Raw genomic sequence first — 22395 nt, forward strand, 5'->3', positions numbered from 1 at the left:
CAGATGAATAAAAAAAATTGTGATACACACAGATACACACAATGGAATATTATTCAGCCTTAAAAAATGAGATACTGCCATTTGCAACTACATGTATAAACCCAGAGAACCTTATACTCAGTAAAATAAACCAGACACTGAAAGAAAATACTGATGATATCGCTTATGTGTGGAAATCTGCAAAAAGTCTAACATACAGAAACAAGAGAGCAGGCCAGGCATGGTGGCTCATACCTGTGATCCAAGCAGTTCGGGAGGCCAAGGCAGGAGGATTCCTTGAGACCAGGAGTTCAAGACCAGCCTAGGCAACATAGTGAGACACTGTCTCTACAAAAAATTTAAAGAAAAACAGCTGGGTGTGGTGGTACACACCTTTAGTCCTAGCTACTTCAGAGGCTGAGGAGGGAGGATCACTTAAGCCCAGAAGGTGGAGGTTTCAGTGAGCTGAGATTGCACCACTGCACTCCAGCTTTAGCGATAGAGCGAGACCTTGTCTCAAAAAAGTAAAAAATACAGCAAGGAGATATTGGGGGGGGAAAAAAGTGTTTAGCTGTCTTTAAGTCCATTTGCATTGCTATAAAGAAATACCTGAGGCTGGGTAATTTATAAAGTAAAGAGTTTTACTTGGCTGACAGTTCTGCAGGCTGTACAAGAAGCATGCCACTAGCACCTGCTTCTGGTAAGGACCTCAGGAGGTTTCCAATCATAGCATAGCCAAAGGGAGAGCAAATGTGTCACACGGCAAGAGAGAGGGAAAGTGTGTCGTGCTTTTTTAAACAACCAATTCTCACATGAACTAATAGAGCAGGAATTCACATATTACCTCTGGGACAAGGATGGCACCAACCCATTCATGAGGGACCAGCCCCATGACCCCAAACACCTCCCACCAGGCCCCCACTGTCTGACACTGAGACACGAGATTGGACGTGGACAAATTTCAACATGAAATTTGGAGGCGTTAAATATCCAAACTATATCAAACTGCAAAAGTAGTTTCAACATTATGCCTAAATCAACTGTTGAACAACTAGATGATAATAGAAATAAACTTTATATATAGCATTATATGTATCCTGACAGCATTCTAGGCACCCATCCTAACTAAACCTGGTTTGAATTATATTTTTTTAGAAACTATCAAAATTTGTTCAAAATGTTGAAATTTCTGACAAAGCAACATTTATATTAGGAATATAAGAAAATGCTTAAAATATACTTAAAAAAAAAAGACAATAAACTAGCAATGTCTCCTTCATAAAATGCTTGACAAACTTCAGAAAAATTTCTTGCTTTTAATTACCAGCAGTACATAGGGAAGAAGGGTTTTCCAAGTTGAGGACTTCCCAAATGTACTCCAGGTACCACCAGGTGAAGGTGAGGGAACAGCTTAATTCTACTCACTGCTTATGCAAAAGAAAAAATCATTTTTTATGACCTGCCTACGTATTGAGTTTCATTTTGATTTTTTTTTTAATTAAAAAGTACCACTACCACTTTAGGCCGGGCACAGTGGCTCACGCCTATAATCCCAGCATTTTGGGAGGCTGAGGCAGGCAGATCACTAGGTCAGGAGTTAGAGACCAGCCCGACCGACACGGAGAAACCCCGTCTCTACTAAAAATGCAAAAATTAGCCAGGCGTGGTGGCAGGCGCCTGTAATCCCAGCTACTCGAGAGGCTGAGGCAGGAGAATCACTTGAACCCGGGAAGCGGAGGTTGCAGTGAGCAAGATCATGCCATTGCATTCTAGCCCGGGTGACAGTGTGAGACTCCGTCTCACAAAAAAAAAGAAAAAAAAAAGTGCCACTTTGGCCAGGTGTGGTAGCTTATACCTGTAAACCCAGCACTTTGGGAGGCTAAGGCAGGAGGATTGCTTGAGCCTACGAGTAAAAGACCAGCCTGGGCAACACAATGAGAGTTCATCTTTACCAAAGGGAAAAAAAATTAGGTGGGTGTAGTGGTACACACTTGTAGTCCTAGCTACTCAGCTAGACTAGGTTGAGGTGGGAGGATCAGTAAAACCCAGGAGGCCAAGGCTGTAGAGAACCGTGATCACATTACTGCACTCCAGCCTGGGCAACAGAGCAAGACTTTGTCTAAAAAAAAAAAAAAAAAAAAATCCGCTTCTGTTTTCAAAGGTGGAGAAAGTCTCATTATTGAGGGGAAACAACAAGGATTTTGAAGTCCAAAAGATTAGGCTATACAGATTCTGGAAAAGAAAGACTAGTACGGCCAGGTGCGGTAGCTCACGCCTGTAATCCCAGCACTTTGGGAGGCCGAGGCAGGCAGATCACAAGGTCAGGAGTTCGAGACCAGCCTGACCAACATGGGGAAACCCCATCTCTACAAAAAATACAAAAATTACCCAGGCGTGGTGGCACATGCCTGCAATCCCAGGTATTCAGGAGGCTGAGGCAGGAGAACTGCTTAAACCTGGGAGGTGGAGGTTGCAGTGAGCTGAGATCGCACCATTGCACTCCAGTGCTCCAGCGTGGATGACAGAGCCAGATTCCATCTCAATTCAGGAAGAGAAAGAAGAGATCTTTCATTTTAAATTTATATGCATTTGGGCCGGGCGCGGTGGCTCATGCTTGTAAATCCAGCCCTTTGGGAAGCCGAGACGGGTGGATCAGCTGAAGTCAGGAGTTTGAGACTTGCCTGGCCAACACGGTGAAAACCCGTCTCTACTAAAAATACAAAAATTAGCCAGACATGGTGGCGGGCACTTGTAATCCCGGCTACTCAGGAGGCTGAGGCAGGAGAATCGCTTGAACTCAGGAGGTGGAGGTTGCAGTGAGCTGAGACTATGCCACTGCACTCCAGCCTAGGGAACAAGAGTGAAACTCCATCTCAAAAAAAAAAAAAAAAAAAAAATATATATATATATAGATAGATAGATAGATATAGATATATATAGATATGCTCAAATGACCAACAGTTAATAGTCAATATGCTGGTAACTATGCACACATTCTTAATGGTTTTGCAGCAAACTAATATTAGCAAATAAATATCAGCAAACTAAATTCAATAGTACATTAAAAGGATTATATACTTTGACCAAGTGGGATTTATCCTAAGATTGCAAAGGTGGTTGGGTGTCTTAAACAAACAAACAAACAAAAAAATCAACATAAATATACATTAATAGAATGAAGGGGGGGGAAAGACATGACCTCTTAACTCAGAAAAAGCATCTGACAAAATTGAACACCGTTTCATGATAAAAACACTTAGAAAACTAGGAATACAAGACAATTTCCTCAAAATGATAAAGGGCATCTAACACGCTCAGTCGTGAAAGACTGAAAACTTTCTCCCTAAGATCAGGAACAAAACAAGGATACTATTACCACTTCCATTCAACACTGTACCAACCAGAAGTAAACCAGTTTTAAAAATAAAACTCTAGGCAGAACAATTAAACAAGAAAAAGCATCCAAATTGAAACGTTATTTTTATTTGCCAATAACATAATCCTATATAGAGAAAAATTCCAAAGAGGCCAGGCATGGTAGCTCACGCCTGTAATCCCAGCACTTTGGGAGGCCCAGGCTGGTGGATCACTTGAGGCCGGGAGTCTGAAACCAGGCAGGGCAACATAGTGAAACCTCATCTCTACTAAGTAAACCACAAAAATTAGCTGGGTGTGGTGACACACACCTGTAATCCCAGCTACTCGGGAGGCTGAGACACGAGAATCACTTTAGCCCAGGAGGCAGAGCTTGCAGTGAGCCTAGGTCACACCACTGCACTCTAGCCTGGGTGACAGAGCAAGACTCTGTCTCAAAAAAACAAAACAAAACAAAACAAAACAAAAAAACTCCCAAAGAATCCACAAGAAGGTGGAGACCAGCCTGGGCGACATGGTGAAACCCTGTCTCTAACAAAAAAATACAAAAAAATTAGCCAGGCGTGGTGGTGCGTGCCTGTGGTCGCAGCTACTTGGGAGGCTGACATGGGAGGTTCACTTGAGCCTAGGAGGAGGAGGCTACAGTGAGCTGAGATTGTGCTACTGCACTCCAGCCTGGGTAACGGAGTGACATCCTGACACACACACATACACACACACACAATCAGCATGAAGCATTAAAGTAGAATTAAGGCCGGGCGCGGTGGCTCAAGCCTGTAATCCCAGCACTTTGGGAGGCCGAGACTGGCGGATCACGAGGTCAGGAGATCGAGACCATCCTGGCTAACACAGTGAAACCCCGTCTCTACTAAAAAAATACAAAAAACTAGCCGGGTGAGGTGGCGGGCGCCTGTAGTCCCAGCTACTCGGGAGGCTGAGGCAGGAGAATGGCGTGAACCCAGGAGGTGGAGCTTGCATTGAGCTGAGATCCGGCCACTGCACTCCAGCCTGGGCGACAGAGCGAGACTTCGTCTTTAAAAAAATAAATAAATAAATAAAATAAAGTAGAATTAAAGATTCCTCAAGTCATCTTCCTGTCACAGTTTAAAAAAAAAAAACTTTCTTAAGTAACATCTGAGTAACTCAGGGTCCATAAAACCAAATATTTAAATTACTTATTTTCCCATGTATATTTCTACTCCCAACTCCAAGAGGAAGTTACCAGAATTTGACATTCTGAAGAATTTCATTCACTGGTTTGCACCTGTCTGCCTGTGAGGTAGCCCATACTAACAAGGAAAGCCAACAAGGAGTCATCTTTGTGGCCACATGGTTGGACTATTCAGGAACTTACTGCTGGTTTGCCTCAAGTACTCCTGGTTCACTAGTTCACGGAATAATAATTTGGGGTGTTACTTGAATTGTTTTCTTTTGTCTTACTGTTCGGTTCATAGTTTTGCATATTAAAGATGTAATTACATAAACATTGAAAATGAATGCAAAGTTTATATGATTAGCTTCTGAAGTAAACTGTTAATTTCAATGAAAATTAAGTTTTTACTTTTAAGAATTCACCTTAAGGCAACCTTTTTTTTTTTTTTCAGTACAGGGTTTTTTTTGGGAACAAATTACCCACCTGAAATGGGGAAAAACTGTAATTTATCCCGAATTAGGCAATTCGTAGCCAGAGATGACCCTGATTGGTCATGAGAATGAACCTCTCAGATCTCTGACTACAGGAAGGATAACAGACTGAGTGCTGCAGCAGCTGCACTCAAATCCATCACGGTGTTTGTGTCAAGGCCAGTCTCTCACTAGCTCCTCCCTGACACTGACCGAGCATGGCAGGCCTATTCCTGGGAGACACATTATTCTTGCAATAGGCAACTTTCACTCAAACACTTCCTAAGGCCTTGCAAACTTTCCTTAATATTGCACTACAGTCTAAGACACTTTCACCCAAAGTTCCTTCCTTCCTTACCTCTCTTTTAACTTGGAGTCAGACTGACATCAGTCTGACAACTCTCCCTGTCTCCTTCCTTTTTCCCCCTCACAAGCATTTCACCCAACAAATTCCTTATGTGCTTAATCCCATCTTGGCATCTGCTTCTAAGAGGTCCTGGACTAATACAATGACAAAGGCTCCCCTTGAAGCATCACACTTAAAAAAAAAAAAGAAAAAGAAAAGAAAAGAAAAAAAAAAAAAACTAGCCATTTTACATGAACTATTTCTAAAATACAGTATTTGCTTCCCTATTTGCTAAAACAAAATATACTAAACATGAGTATTTCAAAATTAAGGTGTAGGTACTAAGAGTATGAAGACATTCACTCTACTTAGGGGACGGAGTTGTAGTAGAAAGGCTTTGTGGAGGAGATGGTGTTTGAAATGTACTTCAGAGCTATCCTCAAAGCCTTCAGGCTATACCTGCCTGTGATTATCAAGGACAGTCCATCAAACAGGCCTTCCACGCTTGGATATCCGCCAAAGAGTAAATCCCTCCTATCACAATTCTCTCCCAGCCCTCTAATCTCTAGAATACTGATGGTTCCTTAATTTCCCTCCAAACGTGATCTTCTCCCAATATTCCCCCTTTCATCACCATCCCCACTTAAACACCTCAGTCAGAAACCTAGGAATCCTCTTTGACTCCCCTCGCTGCCCTGCTCAATTCAATCACCAATCTATCTCTAAATCTCTCTAATTAATTTGTCCACTTTTCTCTATACCCACAGCTATTGCTCTAGTTAAAGCCACCTGTCATCCCTTCCATGAACTACTGCAAAATCTCCTAACTGGCTTTCCTGCCTACAGTTCAGTTCCCATTTAATCCGTGCTCCATACAGTCTACAGCAGTCCTTCAAAATTCATGTGTGTCAGCTCCCTGCTTAAAACCCTGCAGTTGCTCCCCACTGCTGACAAGATAAAATGCAATTATTTGATTCACAAGATCTGGCCCCACACTCCAGACTTCAGCTACTCAGAACTCCAAAAATGCTGAGTTCCTCTTGGCCTCCAAGCTACCACAAATCCTTGGAATTTATTTCCTCCTAAACCTTAACTAGCTAACTCCCACTTCCATTCACTGATTCATTCATTCATTCACCCATTTATGGTCCCACTTCCACTTTAAAAGTCACTTCTGGCCAGGAACAGTGGCTCACTCCTGTAATCCCAGTACTTTGGGAGGCCAAGGCAGGAAGATCACTTTAGGCCAGGAGTGTGAAACCAGCCTGAGTAATATAGTGAGACCCTGTCTCTACAAAAAAATTTTTTAAAAATTAGCCAGGAGTGGTAGTGCACACCTGTAGTCCTAGCTACCTGGGAGGCTGAGGTGCAAAAATTGCTCGAGCCTAGGAGTTCAAGGTTACAGTGAGCTATGATTATACCACTGCACCCCAGCCTTGGTGACGGAGTAAGACCTGGTGTCTTTAAAAAAAAAAAAAAAAAATTATATGGGCCGGGTGCAGTGGCTCACATATGTAATCCCAGCACACTGGGAGGCTGAGGCAGGTGAACTGCTTGAGCTCAGGAGTTCGAGACCAGCCTAGGCAACACGGTGAAACCCCGTCTCTACCAAAAATACAAAAATTAGCTGGGTGTCGTGGCACATGTCTGTTGTCCCAACTACTCAGAAGGCTAAGGTGGGAGGATTGCTGGACCCCAGGAAGTCGGGGCTGCAGTAAGCCATGATTGCACTACTGCACTCCAGCCTGAGTGACAGAGCAAGAACCTGTCTCAAAAAAATAAAACAATAAAATGAAATAAAATAAATTATATGTCACTTCCATCATAAGCATACAAACATAAGCATACAAGGACAGTCTCCTAGCTTCTCACTGCCACCCAAAGACCGTTAATCCTCAGCCAGTTCCTTTATGGTCTGTGCTACCTTTCCATTAACCAGTGTCTTTTAAAATTCTACCTTTTTTAATGCAACAGAACCTTTTTTTTCCCAAATGAAATCCTATGCAAAGCTCCAAAATATAAAAGGACTGAGCTCCTCGGCTTAAAGTAAGGGGTTTCAAAGCCCTGTCCATTCAGCCTCCCTCTCTCCTGAGACACTTATTCCTTAAAAATCTAAGGTTCAGGACAATTAGAACACCACCGTACTGCATTACACTTCCTACTCAAAAAAGGCAACACAGTGGAATATAAAGAGTTGTTTTTGAAGCTATTCTGACTTAGGTTCAAATCCTGATTCTACTCCTTACTAGTCATAAGATCTTATGCAGTTTGTCCTCATAAAATTCATTTCGTCAGCTGTATAACTGGGACATTACCACCTTCAAAAGTCAATGGGTAGAACAGAGATAAGCATGTGACCAATATTGCCTAGGATACTGGCAAACAGCAGGAACTCAATAAAATACTATCTGCCATGACTTATTATCACAGGAATGAAAGATTAACATTTAAAAAGATCTAGAAACACTAAAACATAATTTTTGCAAGAATAAAATTGGAGTATTACACTACCTAACACCAAAACTTACTATAAGTAGAGAAATCAACAATTAGATAAATGGAGAATGGAGAGCCTAGAAATCAACTGACAGAGAGATACAGATACAGTTTTGTGTGTGTGTGTGTGTGTGTGTGTGTGTGTAGTCGTCCCTCAGTATCCACGGGGGATTGGTTCCAGGACCTCCCTCAGATACCAAAATGTGCAGATGCTCAAGTTCTAATCTTACAGAAAGTGGTGTAGCATTTGCATACAACCTGTGCACATCCTCCCATATACCTTAAATCCTCTCCAGATTACTAATAATAATTAATACTATGTAAGGAGTTGTACTGTATTGTTTAAGGAGTAATGACCAAAAATACCTGACAAATTTAGTACAGATGCAATTTCCCCCCATCCTGCTCCCCCAGATACTTTTGATCCACAGTTGTTTGAATGCACAGATGCAGAGGACTGACTGCATATACACATACACACATGAATCATGTAATTTTCATAAAAATATCAACACAATCCAACAGAAAAAAGAAAATCTCTTCAACAGGCCACTACTCTAGGCATACCGTCTATGGCATAGCCCTGCTCTGCAAGGGGCAATAAAAAAAAAAAGAAGAGGGTCTCTTCAACAGATAGTTCTGAAATAACTAGATATCAGCATTGAAAATAAATGGATCTCAATTCCTACCTTGTATCATAACACAACAATTAACTTGAAATGGACCACAGAGTCTATGAAAGCTAAAAGTATAAAGCTTTTAAAAGACAACATTAGGAAAATATCGGCAAAGGGTTCTTAGACATAAGAGAGCAATAACCTTAAAAGAAAAAAACATATATTTGACTCCATCAGTATTAAAAACTTCTGGCCAGGCACAGTGGCTCACGCCTGTAACCCCAGCACTTTGGGAGGGTGAGGCAGGTAGATCACTTGAGGTCAGGAATTTGAGACCAGCCTGGCCAACATGGAGAAACCCCAACTCTATTAAAAATACCAAAATGGGGAGGGCAAGGCAGGTGGATCACCTGAGGTCAGGAGATTGAGACCAGCCTGGCCAATATGGCGAAACCCTGTCTCTAATAAAAATACAAAAATTATCCGGGTGTGGAGGCACAGGCCTGTAATCCCAGCTAATCGGGCGGCTGAAGCAGGAGAATCGCTTGAACCCAGGAGGTGGAGGTTGCCGTGAGCTGAGATTGTGCCACTGCACTCCAGCCTGGGCCACAGAGCAAGACTCCATCTCAAAAAACAATAATAATAATAATAAGATGGATTCATGGATGAAGGGATGGATAGGCATGCCATAGAGCAAACATAATAAAATTATAATAAAATGTTAATTATAAAATCTGGGCAATGGGTATAAGGGTGTTTACTGTACAATTCTTTCGACTTTTCTGTGTACTGAAAAATCTTCATGACAAAATGTTAGGGTAAAAACTTTATCATAAGGCAAACTTCTAAAATGAAGTACAAAGTTTCTTCCTATTTTGTCTACGGCTGTAATAAATACTACATCAGAGGAGGTGAAAAGTAGTTGTCACTTTTACTATTATTTGATTAAAACATCCTTACTGCTGTTACTTCTGGACCTTCCTCCCACTGCTAGAATATAGTCTCCCTCTCTGCTACAGTACATTCCATAATCTCTGTGGACTTCATCATCATTCCCACATGCAACCCAATACATCAACTTTAGAGCTCCTAATTGTCTCATCTGCTGCATCTCTGGAATCCTTTTTTTTTTCTTTTTGAGACGGAGTTTTGCTCTTGTTGCCCAGGCTGGAGTACAGTGGCCCGACCTTAGCTCACTGCAACCTCCGCCTCCAAGTTTCAAGCGATTCTCCTACCTCAGCCTCCCGAGTAGCAAGTGCCACCACATCCAGATAATTTTTGTATTTTTGGTAGAAGCGAGGTTTCGCCATGTTGGCCAGGCTGGTCTCAAACTCCTGAGCTCAGGTGATCTGCCCTCCTCAGCCTCTATCTCTGGAATCTTAAAACTCCAAAACATAACAATTATCATCATCTCTAATCATAATCCCCTATCTACTCCCACTACCCTTCTCTTCTAACTCATGAAGATTTTGAATCCATGCAGCCCTAATTTTTCTTCCAGTCCATTATTTCTCTTATATACCCTTACTTCCTCTCTATCATTTGAAATATCCCCCTATCTTCTTAATTTCTACTGCAGCTACCTGCAACCAACTATCTTCTCTCCCTGTTTACCTGAACACGTAAGTGCTGCCGGAGGAGAATCTCACAACCACCAGATCAACCCTACTCCAAGTTTATGGTCTCCACACTCAACGCTGCTCAGCAATTCCTCTCTCGCTCACTCACGCTCTCTCTCTCGCTCTTTCTTTCTTTCCCATGGGTCACTACAGCATCAGCCTCCTGAGCTCAAGGGATCCTCCCACCTCAGTCTCCCGAGTGGCTGGGACTACAGGTGCGTACCACCATGGCTGGCTTTTTCTCACCATGTTGCCCAGGCTGGTCTTGAACTCGTGGTTTCAAGGGATCCTCTCACCTCAGGCTCCCAAAGTGCTGGAATTGCAGGCATGAGCCACCGCACCTGTCTTGCAATTCCTTTCTAAGGTACTGGTTGGCTCCTCTACACTCCACAGCAGCAATTCTCAAACTTCACTATTCCTTCAAAATTCCTTACTACTTTCCCTTTCTTCACTCTGTAAAAACATTTTTGCCTTTCATTTCATCATGAAAATGGAGGTGATTTGGCCAGGCGCCAGTGGCTCATGCCTGTAATCCCAGGACTTTGGTAGGCCGAGGCGGGCAGACTGTCTGAGCTCAGGAGTTCAAGACCAGCCTGGGCAACATGGTGAAACCCCATCTCTACTAAAATACAAAAGATTAGCCACATGTGGCAGAGTGCACCTGTAATCCCAGCTACTGGGGAGGCTGAGGCAGAGTTGCTGGATCCCAGGAAGCGGAGGCTGCAGCGAGCTGAGATCGCACCACTGCACTCCAGCCTAGAAGACAAGAGCAAGACTCTGTCTCAAAAACGAGAGAGAGAGAGAGAGAGAGAGAGAGACAGAAAGAAAGAAAGAAAGAAAGAAAGAAAGAAAGAAAGAAAGAAAGAAAGAAAGAAAGAAAGAAAGAGAGAGAGAGAGAGAGAGAGAGGGAAGGGAGGGAGGGAGGGAGGGAGGGAGGGGAGGAAGGAAGGGAGGGAGGGAGGGAGGGAGGGAGGGAGGGAGGAAAGAAGGAAAAGAAGGAAGGAAGGAAGGAAGGAAGGAAGGAAGGAAGGAAGGAAGGAAGGAAGGAAGGAAGGAAAGAAAATAGAGGTGATTATTTAGCATGAACTCCCTGCTCCCCAACCTACAAACCCATCTTTATCACTTTCCCTCCTATCTCATAAGAAAAGATGTCATCACCCCTGCCACAGAGATAGCATTACATAGTGTTTTATTAATTAATGTATTTAGAGACAAGGTCTCACTCTGTAACCCAGGCTAGAGTGCAGTAGCCCAATCATAGCTCACTGCAGCCTCAAACTCCTGGGCTCAAGCAATCTTCCCACTTCAGCCTCCTGAGTAGCTGGGACTACAGGCATGCACCACCATACCTGGTTTTTTTTTTTCCTTGTAGAGACAGGGTCTCACTATGTGGTCTAGGCTGGTCTCAAACTCCTAGCCTCAAATGATCCTCCTGCCTTGGCCTCCCAAAGTGTTGGCATTAACAGCATAAGCTACCACGCCCAGTCAACACGGTGTTTAAAAATACAGATTTTAGGGTCGGGGGAGGGGTTCATGGTACAAAAACAGATAAATAAATAATTTTAAAAATAAAAATAAAGATTCTGTAACTAAATTACACAGGCAAATTTAACTTTCCAAACCTTGATTTTCTCTCCTGTAAAAAGGAAGCCATAATAGTATCCTATGAGAATTAAATGAGAACACAGGTGAAGTGCTTAAAGTAGTATCTCCCAAACAGTTCAAGGCAAATTCCATTGCTCTGTGTTCCTGAATCTTCACCAGCATTCTCTATTAGCTCCTTCCCCAAAGGCTCTTAACAAGTTTTTGTCGTCTCCAAATAAGAAGCAAAAATGTCTTACCCAATCTTGAATATCTTTTTTGCCTCAGCACTATCTCTTTTCCCTTCCATTCCAAGCTTCTAGAAAAAAATAATCTGAACAAAAAGGTCAGCAGCCCTTGCTATTCTTACTTTCTCCATGTTCTTCCATCTTCTACTGTTACAATAAAACTGCTCTGACATAGTGACCAATGACCCCTTAGCTGCCAAACTTAACACTTTTCAGGCCCTCTGACTTTTCTATAGCCTGATATGATCAATGACTCTTTCTTTTCTTTTTTTTTTTTTTTTTTTTTTTGTTTCTTTTTTTGAGACAAGGCTTTACCCTGTCACCCAGACGGCAGTGAAATGGCACGATCATGGCTCACCTCAGTATCAACATCCCAGGCTCAGGCATTCCTTCCACCTCAGCCTCCTGAGTAGCCAAGACCACAGGTGTGTGCCACCAAGCCTGACTAGTTTTTTTGGTTTTTTGTTTTTCTTTCTTTTTCTTTTTCTTTTTTTTTTTCTGAGATGGAGTTTCACTCCTGGTGCCCAGGCTGGAGTGCAATAGCACAATCGCGGCTCACCACAACCTCTGCCTCCTGGGTTCAAGCAATTATCCTGCCTCAGCCTCCCAAGTAGCTGGCATTACAGGCATGTGCCCCACGTCTAGCTAATTTTGTATTTTTAGTAGAGAAGGGGTTTCTCCATGTTGGTTAGGCTGGTGTTGAACTCCTGACCTCAGGTGATCCCCCGCCTCAGCCTCTCAAAGTGCTGGGATTACAGGCATGAGCCACCTTGCCCAGCTGATTTGTTTTCATTTCTTTTTGAAACAGAGTCTCGCTCTATCACCCAAGCTGGAGTACAATGGTGTGATATCAGCTCACTGCAGCCTCCACCTCCCAGGATTCTTGTGTCTCAGCCTCCCAAGTAGCTGGGATTATAGGAGTGCACCACCACGTCAGGCTAATTTTTGTATTTTTAGTAAAGACAGGGGTTTCCCTATGTTGGCCAGGCTGGTCTCAAACTCCTGACCACAGGTGATCCATCTGCCTGGGCCTCCCAACATGCTAGGATCTACAGGTGTGAGCCATTGCACACAGCTAACAACTCTTTTCTTGAAGCATTCCTCTCTCAACTTCTCAGACACTAGTGTTTCATTCCTTCTGCCTGACTCCTTGCTTCTCAGTCTCCTTACATTGTTCCTCTTCCTCCACTACCTCCCTATACACTATTTTCCACTCCCCTTCCCCACTTCTTATGCCGGCCCTTTTTCAGTCTTACTCAAATCATTTTCAGCATGTGGTCTCATTTACTTTTTAAAATATCTTCATTGAGGTACAACTGACATACAATAAACTGCACATATTTAAAACGTACAATCTGAAAAATTCCAGCATATGTATACACCCCTGAAACCATCAGCACAATCAAGACAAGTGAACATAAAAAGCCTCTCCCTAAACAACCACTGATCTGCACTAGTTTGCAGCTTCCAGAATGTTCTATAAGTAGAACATACAGTATATACTCTTTTTTCGTTTCCCTTCTTTCATTAAGTATAATTATTTTGAGATTCAGCCATGTTGTCATTTGTATCAAGTTTGTTCTCTCTTTTTTTTTTTGGAGACAGGGTCTCATTTTTTTGCCCAGGCTGGAGTGCAGGAGCACAATCACACCTCACTGCAGCCTTGACCTCTCAGACCCAAGCAATGCTCCCACCTCAGCCTCCCAAGCAGTTGGGACTACTGGCTCATGCCACCACACCTGGCTAATTTTTTTAAATGTTTTGGCTAATTTTTTAAGTTTTTTGTAGAGACAGGTTTTCAGTATGTTGCCTAGGCTGGCCTGGAACTCTTGGGCTCAAGTAATCCTCCCACCTTGGCCTCCCAAAGTGCTGGGATTACAGGCACAAGCCAACTCACCCAGCCAGTTTGTTCCTTTTTGTTGCTGAGTAGTATTCCACTGTTTGTCTGTATCACAATTTGCTTATTCATCCACCTGCTGATGGACATCGGTTTCCAGTTTTTGACTGAAAAGAGCTGCCATGAACATTCATGTATAGGTCTTTGCATAGGCTTCATCTATATTTATGGCTTTACTCACACATCTAGAAGTTCCAAATCTGCTTCATCAGATACCAACAACAAATAGCCAGTCGGAGAAGTTCACTTGAATAACCCAAAAGGACTTTTAAGTCAACAAGTCCAAAAATCATCTTATTATGCCATTCCTCTCTCCAACCTAAAAGCTTCTCCTACATTCTCTATCCTGACTAAAGACGATCAAGTCAGAAACAAGTCTATTCCTGTTCCATTACCATTCCCCCAATCACTCAGTGAGTTACCAGGTCCTGTCAATTTTGCTGTGTAAACATCTTTCAAATAAAATCCACATCCATATTTCCATCCTTGTTCAAACGCACACTTAATTCAAATGTATATTATCTCTTGACTGGACTATTAAACTAGGCTTCTAACTTTTCTCCTCACTTCATGTCTCATTCTTCTCCAAACCATTTTCCATTCTATGGCCAAAGTGAATTTTCTAAAATTCAAATGTGCTGTTACTCCCCTACTTAAAACTTATTGGCTGGGCTCACCCTGTAATCCCAGCACTTTGGGAAGCTGAGGCAGGCAGATGGATGGAACCCAGGAGTTCAAGACCAGCCTGGAAAACATGGTGAAACCACAACTGTACAAAAAATACAAAAATTAGCAGGGTGTGGCAGTGTGTCTGTAGTCTCAGGAGGCTGAGGTGGGAGATCACTTGGGCCCCGGAGATGGAGGTTGCAGTAAACCAAGATCGCATGACTGCACCCCAGCCTGGTGAGACTCTGTCTCAAAACAAACAAAACAAAAACAAACAAAAGAAACTTTATCAATGGCGTCTAATTACCCAAGAAAAAATTAAAATTCCTTAGCTTAACATACATAAAAACTGTCCATAAACCAGTTGTCTCTCCAGACATGCCCTGCCACTTTCCATCACGTTCTAATTTAGTCTTTTCTCATTATGTCATTTACCTTTTTTATTTTCTTTTTTTGAGACAGATTTTTGCTCTTATTGCCCAGGTTGGAGTGCAGTGGCGCGATCTCGGCTCACTGCAACCTCCGCCTTCCTGAATTTCAAGCAATTCTCCTGCCTCAGTCTCCCGAGTAGCTGGGATTATAAAAGCCCATCACCACGCCCAGCCAATTTTTGTATTTTTTCGTAGAGACGGGGTTTCACCATGTTGGCCAGGCTGGTCTCAAACTCCTGATCTCATGATCTGCCCACCTTGGTATCCCAAAGTGCTGGGATTACAGGCGTGAGCCACTGCGCTCCGCCCTGTCATTTACCTTTTTAACCTGAGTGTCAAGGGCAATACCTGTTCTATAGTAGGCATGATATATTTGTGCAATAGGTAAGATAGGACTTAGACTCGTAGATGCGGTGAAACAGATACAGTGGGACATTACAGCCGCATTCAGGAAAAGTAGCAGTACAGACTGGCTAAAGCAAAAAGGAGACAAAAGATTATGGTAGACAATCCAGTCAGAAAAGCAGGATGAAGCCAGATATCAATCGCTGTCGATTCCATGCTAAAAAGTGTGCACTTCAGCGTAGGCCGAACTCAAAAGACATCAACAGTTCTGAACAGAGTGTGACATGTTCAGAAGTGTCCTAAAACTGGTGAGATCTGAAAAACAGAAGGTGAGGTGGGGGGCAGTGAACTTAATTAAGAAGTTATCACAGTAGTCTGAGAAAGGAGACTCAATTAGAGAAGCTGGAGGAGGGAACAGACTAGAAGAACATGCCAAAGGGAAATGAACATACAGGCTCTACCTGAGTGTGCACTACTAATACAAAGAAGCCAGAGATGACCCCAACATTTTAAACCAGTCAAATGTAATAATAAAGTCATTAATCAAGAAGAAAAACTGAAATGACAGGTGGAGGAGAGAAGTCATAGTTTCAGTTTGTGTATCCCCTCACCTATTTATTCAAATTGAGTGCCTACCAGATGTCAAGCACTGTATATATGGGGAATAAAATGAGGGTAAGATATCAAGCCTGTTCTCAAGGAGCATCCGATCTAGCTACAGGCAAGTAAATAGGAACTTAAAATTCACAGAGTTAGAATAGGGTGCAAAAAGAAAACAAAAGAGTAATATCCAATTCAGCCCTGATGATTTGAGAGTTCAGGTTGAGTGGGTCTAGAAGGATGAGTAGTGTTGGACCAGGCAAAGAAGGATGAAGGGACTAGAATATCCAAAGAGCCTCAGGTAAGAGTAAGAGAACACAAGTTGGATGCATCTACAAATAATTCAATAATAAATCAAAGGAAGAAATCAAGATATGGAGATATCCACATGAAATGTCCAGCAGGCAGGTAAAAACGTAGGTTTTGAGCTACCAACAACATATCCAGATATGAAATATACTGTATTTTCAACCTTGTTTAGAATCATTGTTAGTGGATATTTAAATAAGAATTGGAAGAACCTTACATATCAGCTAGATTATGTACACTTCCACCTTCTCCTATCACTTCTACTGCAAAAATATTTCTAGCTTAAAGTCAAAAGCTGGTTTATGTAAATATGCAAAAAGGACAAGAGGGGGCTGTGGTAAGGTGGAGATACACGACCTGTCTAAAGAAGGCAGCCATTTACTCACCTCCAGCAGTTTAGTGCCTCGCTTGAATACAGACCCTAAATGACAAGACCTTCCTATTCATCAAGAAAAGCAGAAAATTCAGATTTTATGTAATATCTCCCATTTTCAATTATTAGCAACTAATTACATTTGAAAATAAAACCACACTGTGCCAGCCAAACAAAATGCTTCTGTGGACAGATTCCAGCAAGGGCCACCAGTGTGGCAGAATTAAAACAAGGTCTGTCAACTCCTACAATATTCTTTCCACTACTTCAAAGAATTCTCAGCTGATAGCTTGGTGATTCCCTAAGAAAGCAGCTGTTTTTGCCTCTAAGCAAAATGGCCCCTATTTGGCAATACTTTATGAGTTCCTTTACAGATTTTTAAACAATTTCCCTGTCTCCTCTTACCCTATCCGGACACCAGCTTCTAGCATCACAGAGACGTCCTACACCCCTTCCATTACAAGCTGAGAAGCCAAACTTGCAAGTAAAGCAAAAGTAAGGAGTGAGAGCCTTATGGGCTTTCTAAGGAGTAAAGTATGTAAGATACATGGCATCTTTTTGGTTTTCTTTAAAAAAAAAAAAAAAAAACATAGATGTTTGAGACTAGTCAGACACTTGAAGGGGAAAATGTCCGTAACTTAAGTCAGAAATATATGAGCAAATACTCCTGACAAACCAAATAGTTTCCACTGTAAGACAGCAAGAGGGACAGGAGGAGAACAGGGCAAAAGGGAAAGTAAAAGTTACTGGCCTTTGAGAAATATCAGACAGCTTTTAATGTTTAGCATAAAAGGTACAACATTAATCTCCATTCTTAGTAGAAGCAGTTAGCATGAAACATTCTTTAAGCAGCAAGAAACTGGAATTTAGAAACACTATTAGAAGAGTAAAGCAATCTTTACAGAAAAGGTAAATGAAGAAAAGGAAACAAAAATAGTCTGGTAGTCACACTGCTGCGTTAGAAGCTTTAAGAATGTAACAACACTTCCTAATTATACTAAACATTTAAAAGCACAGATCGGGGTATGTAACAATGTAGCAAACTTAAACATACAAAGGCTAAAAATTCTTAACCAAATGACAGCACCAAGTTTCTAACGCTGCAAAAACAAAACAAAAAAACCCCGAAATTGGTAGCATGTGCACCGGCCCCTGTTAATCGGAGGAGCGGGGGAAACCAGGAGAATGAGGAGTGATTGCTGATGGCGAGCAGAGCAGGCCACGTTACTGCTGGCAGGCGAGCTCGCAATTCCTTTGAGCAAGCACTATGGCCAGGGCATTCTCGAAAAGCCACTAAAACGAGCGTACTGGACACCTAAAACGGCAGGCTGACAGCAGCTCCGCGCTAAGACGGAGAAGGCGGAAAAGTGGCCTGCTTTGACCTCCGCAGAAAACTGAGGCTCCTGCAACTGTTGTCTTGGAATCAAAGGGCAAAGCATTCACCTCTCAGGGGTTGGATTATTCGGATAAACTCCCGCCAGCTCCCTGCGGCCTTCCCACACACCCGGTGGATGTCAACACCGAGAGCCAGCCGTATGGCGAGCCTCTCCGTGTGCGCCGTCCTTCTGGAGACGCGGCGAGACCGGGAAGAAAGACAGCCCTGCGCGCGCCCCGCCTCCCCAGCCCTTCCCCAGCGCCAGCCCGGCGCCCGCGCTGGGGTGCTGCGGCCGGGAAGCGGGGTCCCGCGTGCTCCTCACCTTTTTCAGCGCAGGCACCAGCAGTCCCCGCCACTTGGGCGCGTTCTCTTCGCTGAAAAACTCGTAGGGCAGCTGCTGCGCCTGCATGGTGCCCCCGGGGCGCCTCTGGGCGGGGAGAGGGGCGGCGGCGGCCGGGCCCGGGAGCTGCGAGAGGGCGAGATCGCAGCACCGAACAGGGCCGCGGCCCCACCGGACGGCCCGGCCCCCTCCGGGCGCCGCGCAGCCGGGCTAGCCCTGGCGAGGGGGTTGGGGGGCGAGGCCCGCGCCCGGCCACACACCCGATACGGGTACCAACTGTGGAGAACGAACGCGGCCCGGAGGCGGCGGCATCCCGCACCACCGCCCCGGGGCCAGGCCCCCCGCGCCTCCCCGGCCCGCCGGCGCCGCCCCGGGCTGCCCTCTGCCGCGGCCGCCGCCCGCCCGCCCGCCGGGGCTGCACTCTCGGGCCCGGCCTGGCCCCGCGGCGGACCTGGCGGCTGGGGGAGGACGTGTGGGGGTACGCTCCGGCCGCGGCGCCCGCTCTGCTCAGTTGGTACTCCGAAACGCAGGAGCCCCGGGCGGGGCGGAGCTGGGGCGGGGGTCTCGCGGGGAAGGGGAAGGACCCGAGGTCGTTGTTGGGGAATCTGGCTGCCCTGAGGTGCCGCCGCAGCCGCCGCCGCCGCCGGTGTAGCGCTGGAGCTTCCTACTAGCGAACTGAACCTGCTCGCTACTGAGCATGCGCCGCCGGGCTGGGCTGGTTCGCTCCGGGTTTTCCGGCTCCCGGTGAAGGAGGAGGGAAGCTCGAGAGAGAGAGGGAGGGCGCCTGGCCAGGCTGTTGCTGCGCTCCTGGGGGCTGCAGGGGAGGGGCGAAAGGACCCGAGAAGTCGAACCCTGGCAAAGTGGAGCCTGCAGGGATGGGTGATAACTAGGGTAAAGAGGCTCCCCATTGTGTGGTCTGGCCGTGAGGGCTCCCACCCCTCTCGGAATCCCTGGGCCCTTTGTTTCGGAAAGGGGTGTGTGTACTTTGTTCCTGAACACGAAGATAAGGACTGCCCAGAGCACGCAATGTATAGTAAACAGACTGGACAAAGGATACAGGTGCTCTGTCACGAAACCTACTGCTCAGTATCTGCTGAGTAGTAGAAGTGATTGCAGTGTTTCTAACTGGTCTTTCCACAAAATCAAGAATAAAATGTGTACGTGTAGTATTGATTTTGTGTGTATGTTTTAGATTCCCTCTGTTCATCTTTTAAACCCACTCCAGATATGAACTCCAATAAACACTTTCCTCCAGTGGATATCGAGACCTCTTCTACAGCCCCTAGAGCACTGCACTTATGCCCTTCTCAGGGCGTTCAGTCTATCGTGTTTTGTATCTTTTGAGGTTCTTTCGACTAGATAATATACTGGAAGGCCGATCTTTTTCACCAGGGCCTCTACACAGAACAGGCACTCAGTGAATATTAGTGGAATGCTAAAGGAGCAGTATTTATAAACTGTTCCTCCAGGCCACTGTTTGTTTATAATAGGGGCACTTTGTGGCAGACACCTTATGATTTATCATTAATTATCACTTTTTGAGTATCATCTCATTTAATCCCCATAGCAACCCTATTATTTTCATTTCACCGATAAGAAGGCAGTTTAGAGGAACTAGCCTGGGTTAAAGCTGACATTGTGTCCTCCTATTCCTGAGAACAGTAACCAGGATCACGTAAACGAAAGGTTCAGTGGTTCTTAATCTTTACAGGACCTCTTTGAAAATCTGGAAAAATCTCTTAGGTTATTTCCTTTAAAAATATACAGGCCGGCCAGGCGAGGTGGCTCATGCCTGTAATCCCAGCACTTTAGGAGGCTGAGGCAAGTGGATCACCTGAGGTCAGGAGTTCGAGACCAGCCTGGCCAACATTGTGAAAACCTGTCTCTACTAAAAATACAAAAATTAGCCGGGCATGGTGGCAGGCGCCTGTAATCCCAGCTACTCGGGAGGCTGAGGCAGGAGAATCGCTTGAACCCGCGAGGCAGAGGTTGCAGTGAGCCGAGATCATGCCACTGCACTCCAGCCTGGGCGACAAGAGCAAAACTCCGTCTCAATTTAAAAAAAAAATATATACACACACACACACACACACACACACACACACACACACCCCGGTCCAGCACAGTGGCTCGTGCCTGTAATCCCAGCACTTTGGGAGGCCGAGGTGGGCGGACCATTTGAGCTCAGGAGTTTGAGACCAGGCTGGTGAGACCCATCTCTATTGTTTTATTTAAAAAATAAAAATATACATACTTGATTTACATTTGAAAAACTCCCCAATTTCAAAGTGTGTGGAATGATGTTTTGAAATCCATCCATAGGCCGGGTGCGGTGGCTCACGCCTGTAATCCCAGCACTTTGGGAGGCTGAGGTGGGTGGATCACGAGGTCAGGAGATCGAGACCATCCTGGCTAACACGGTGAAACCCTGTGTCTACTAAAAATACAAAAAATTGGCCGGGCGTGGTGGCAGGCACCTGTTGTCCTAGCTACTTGGGAGGCTGAGGCAGGAGAATGGTGTGAACCCGGGAGATGGAGCTTGCAGTGAGCAGAGACTGCGCAATTGCACTCCAGCCTGGGCAACAGAGCGAGACTCTGTCTCAAAAAAACAAAATAAAACAAACAAACAAGAAATCCATCCATAAATCCTCCAGATAAGAAGACATGGAGTCTAGCTCTGTCGCCCAGGCTGGAGTTCAGTGGCACCATCTTAGCTCACTGCAACCTTCGCCTGGCAGGTTCAGGTGATTCTCCTGCCTCAACCTCCTGAGTAGCTGGGATTATAGGTGCCTGCCACCACGCCCAGGTAATTTTTGTATTTTTATTAGAGATGAGGTTTCACTGTGTTGGTCAGGCTGGTTTCAAACTCCTGACCTCGTGATCCAGCTGCCTCGGTCTCCCAAAGTGCTGTGATTACAAGTGTGAGCTAACGCGCCCGGCCAGCCCTCTTCAAATATTTAAAGGGTTGTGATATGGGGGAAGAGATTGGTTCCAAATGAACCAAGATCAAGTCTGTACCCCAAACTATTGTTTGGCTTCCCATTGCTCTTAGAATATATTTCAAACTTCTTACCGTACCCCACAAAGGTGTGCATCTGGCTCCTGCTCACATTCTCAATGTTTTCTCACCATTCACAACCTTGCCTCACCACACTCCAGTCACAGTAGCCTTCTGTCTATTCCTAGAAAACAACAACCTGCCTAAAGAACATTGTTCTTCTCTCAGCCTAGAACACCTAACTGTTCACTTGGCTGGTTATAAACATCACCACTTCCAAGAGGCCTTCTCCAATCACTCCAAGAAATTCTCACCTGTGTATTTCTACCATATGTTCTTTTTATTTCCTGCTAGCACTAAATCAGATCAGGCCTCTATTTTTGGTTGTTGGTTTCCCTCCTGTCCCCAACAATCTTTTTTTTTTTTTTTTTGAGACGAGTCTCATTTTGTCGCCCAGGCTGGAATGCAGGCGGAATCTTGGCTCACTGCAACCTCCACTTCCCAGGTTCAAGTTATTTTCCTGCTGCAGCCTCCCGAGTAGCTGGGACTGCACGCGCACACCACCAAGCCCGGCTAATTTTTGTATTTTTAGTAGAGACGGGGTTTCGCTATGTTGGCCAGGCTGGTCTCGAACTCCTGACCTCAAGCAATCCACCCACCTCCGCCTCCCAAAGTGCTGGGACTACAGGAGTGAGCCACCGCGCCTGGCCAAGATCAACAATCTTTGTGCGCCTCGCTCTTCATCGGTTTTAATCGTATCCCCAGGACCTACAATGCCTCCACACAGTAGGTAGCAATAAATGTTGTCGAAGGAGTGAAATTTGCATGCAGGAAACTTTCAGGACTACCTAATCAACGTTGTTCCCAGGAAACGGGCGATTTTCGAGGTGTGGTAAAAACCGTACATTCACTCACTCGGGCTAAGAGGTTGGGCATGTTGACCTCTAAGGTCCCCTTCAACTCCGAATCTCTGATTTGACTGCAGAGAAAAACAAGCCCTAGAAACATAAATTACAGCCTGGGCTGGGCTTGCTTAGCGGCCAGGACAGGTTTTCACTAGCATGGCCGTTTGGGCCGCAGACAGGGCAGGTAACTGGAGAGAAATTGCCGTGAAGAGACTCAGTGCTTCGCAGCGGGGAGACCTAGAGGGAGTGCCAGGGTCAGCCCCGCTAAAGTC

General features: G+C 44.7%; 1 protein-coding gene across 3 annotated transcripts in view; it reads right to left on the bottom strand.

Moving 5' to 3' along the window:
• The window catches only part of SOS1 (SOS Ras/Rac guanine nucleotide exchange factor 1), a 146966-nt gene extending 128052 nt beyond the window's left edge, over positions 1-18914 (bottom strand). For 2 of the 3 annotated variants that reach the window (XM_007970873.3, XM_007970871.3), the window contains exon 1: positions 18203-18914. In XM_007970873.3, coding sequence (XP_007969064.2) covers positions 18203-18289 — 87 coding nt within the window. In that variant the 5' untranslated portion in view covers positions 18290-18914. Of the gene's footprint in view, positions 1-17948; positions 18166-18202 lie in introns of those variants that run through there. The other variant, XM_073022931.1, reaches the window with a different exon arrangement.
• Positions 18915-22395: the final 3481 nt, after the last annotated feature.

Source organism: Chlorocebus sabaeus, chromosome 14 (genome assembly GCF_047675955.1).
Source record: "Chlorocebus sabaeus isolate Y175 chromosome 14, mChlSab1.0.hap1, whole genome shotgun sequence".
NCBI classification, from domain to species: domain Eukaryota; kingdom Metazoa; phylum Chordata; class Mammalia; order Primates; family Cercopithecidae; genus Chlorocebus; species Chlorocebus sabaeus.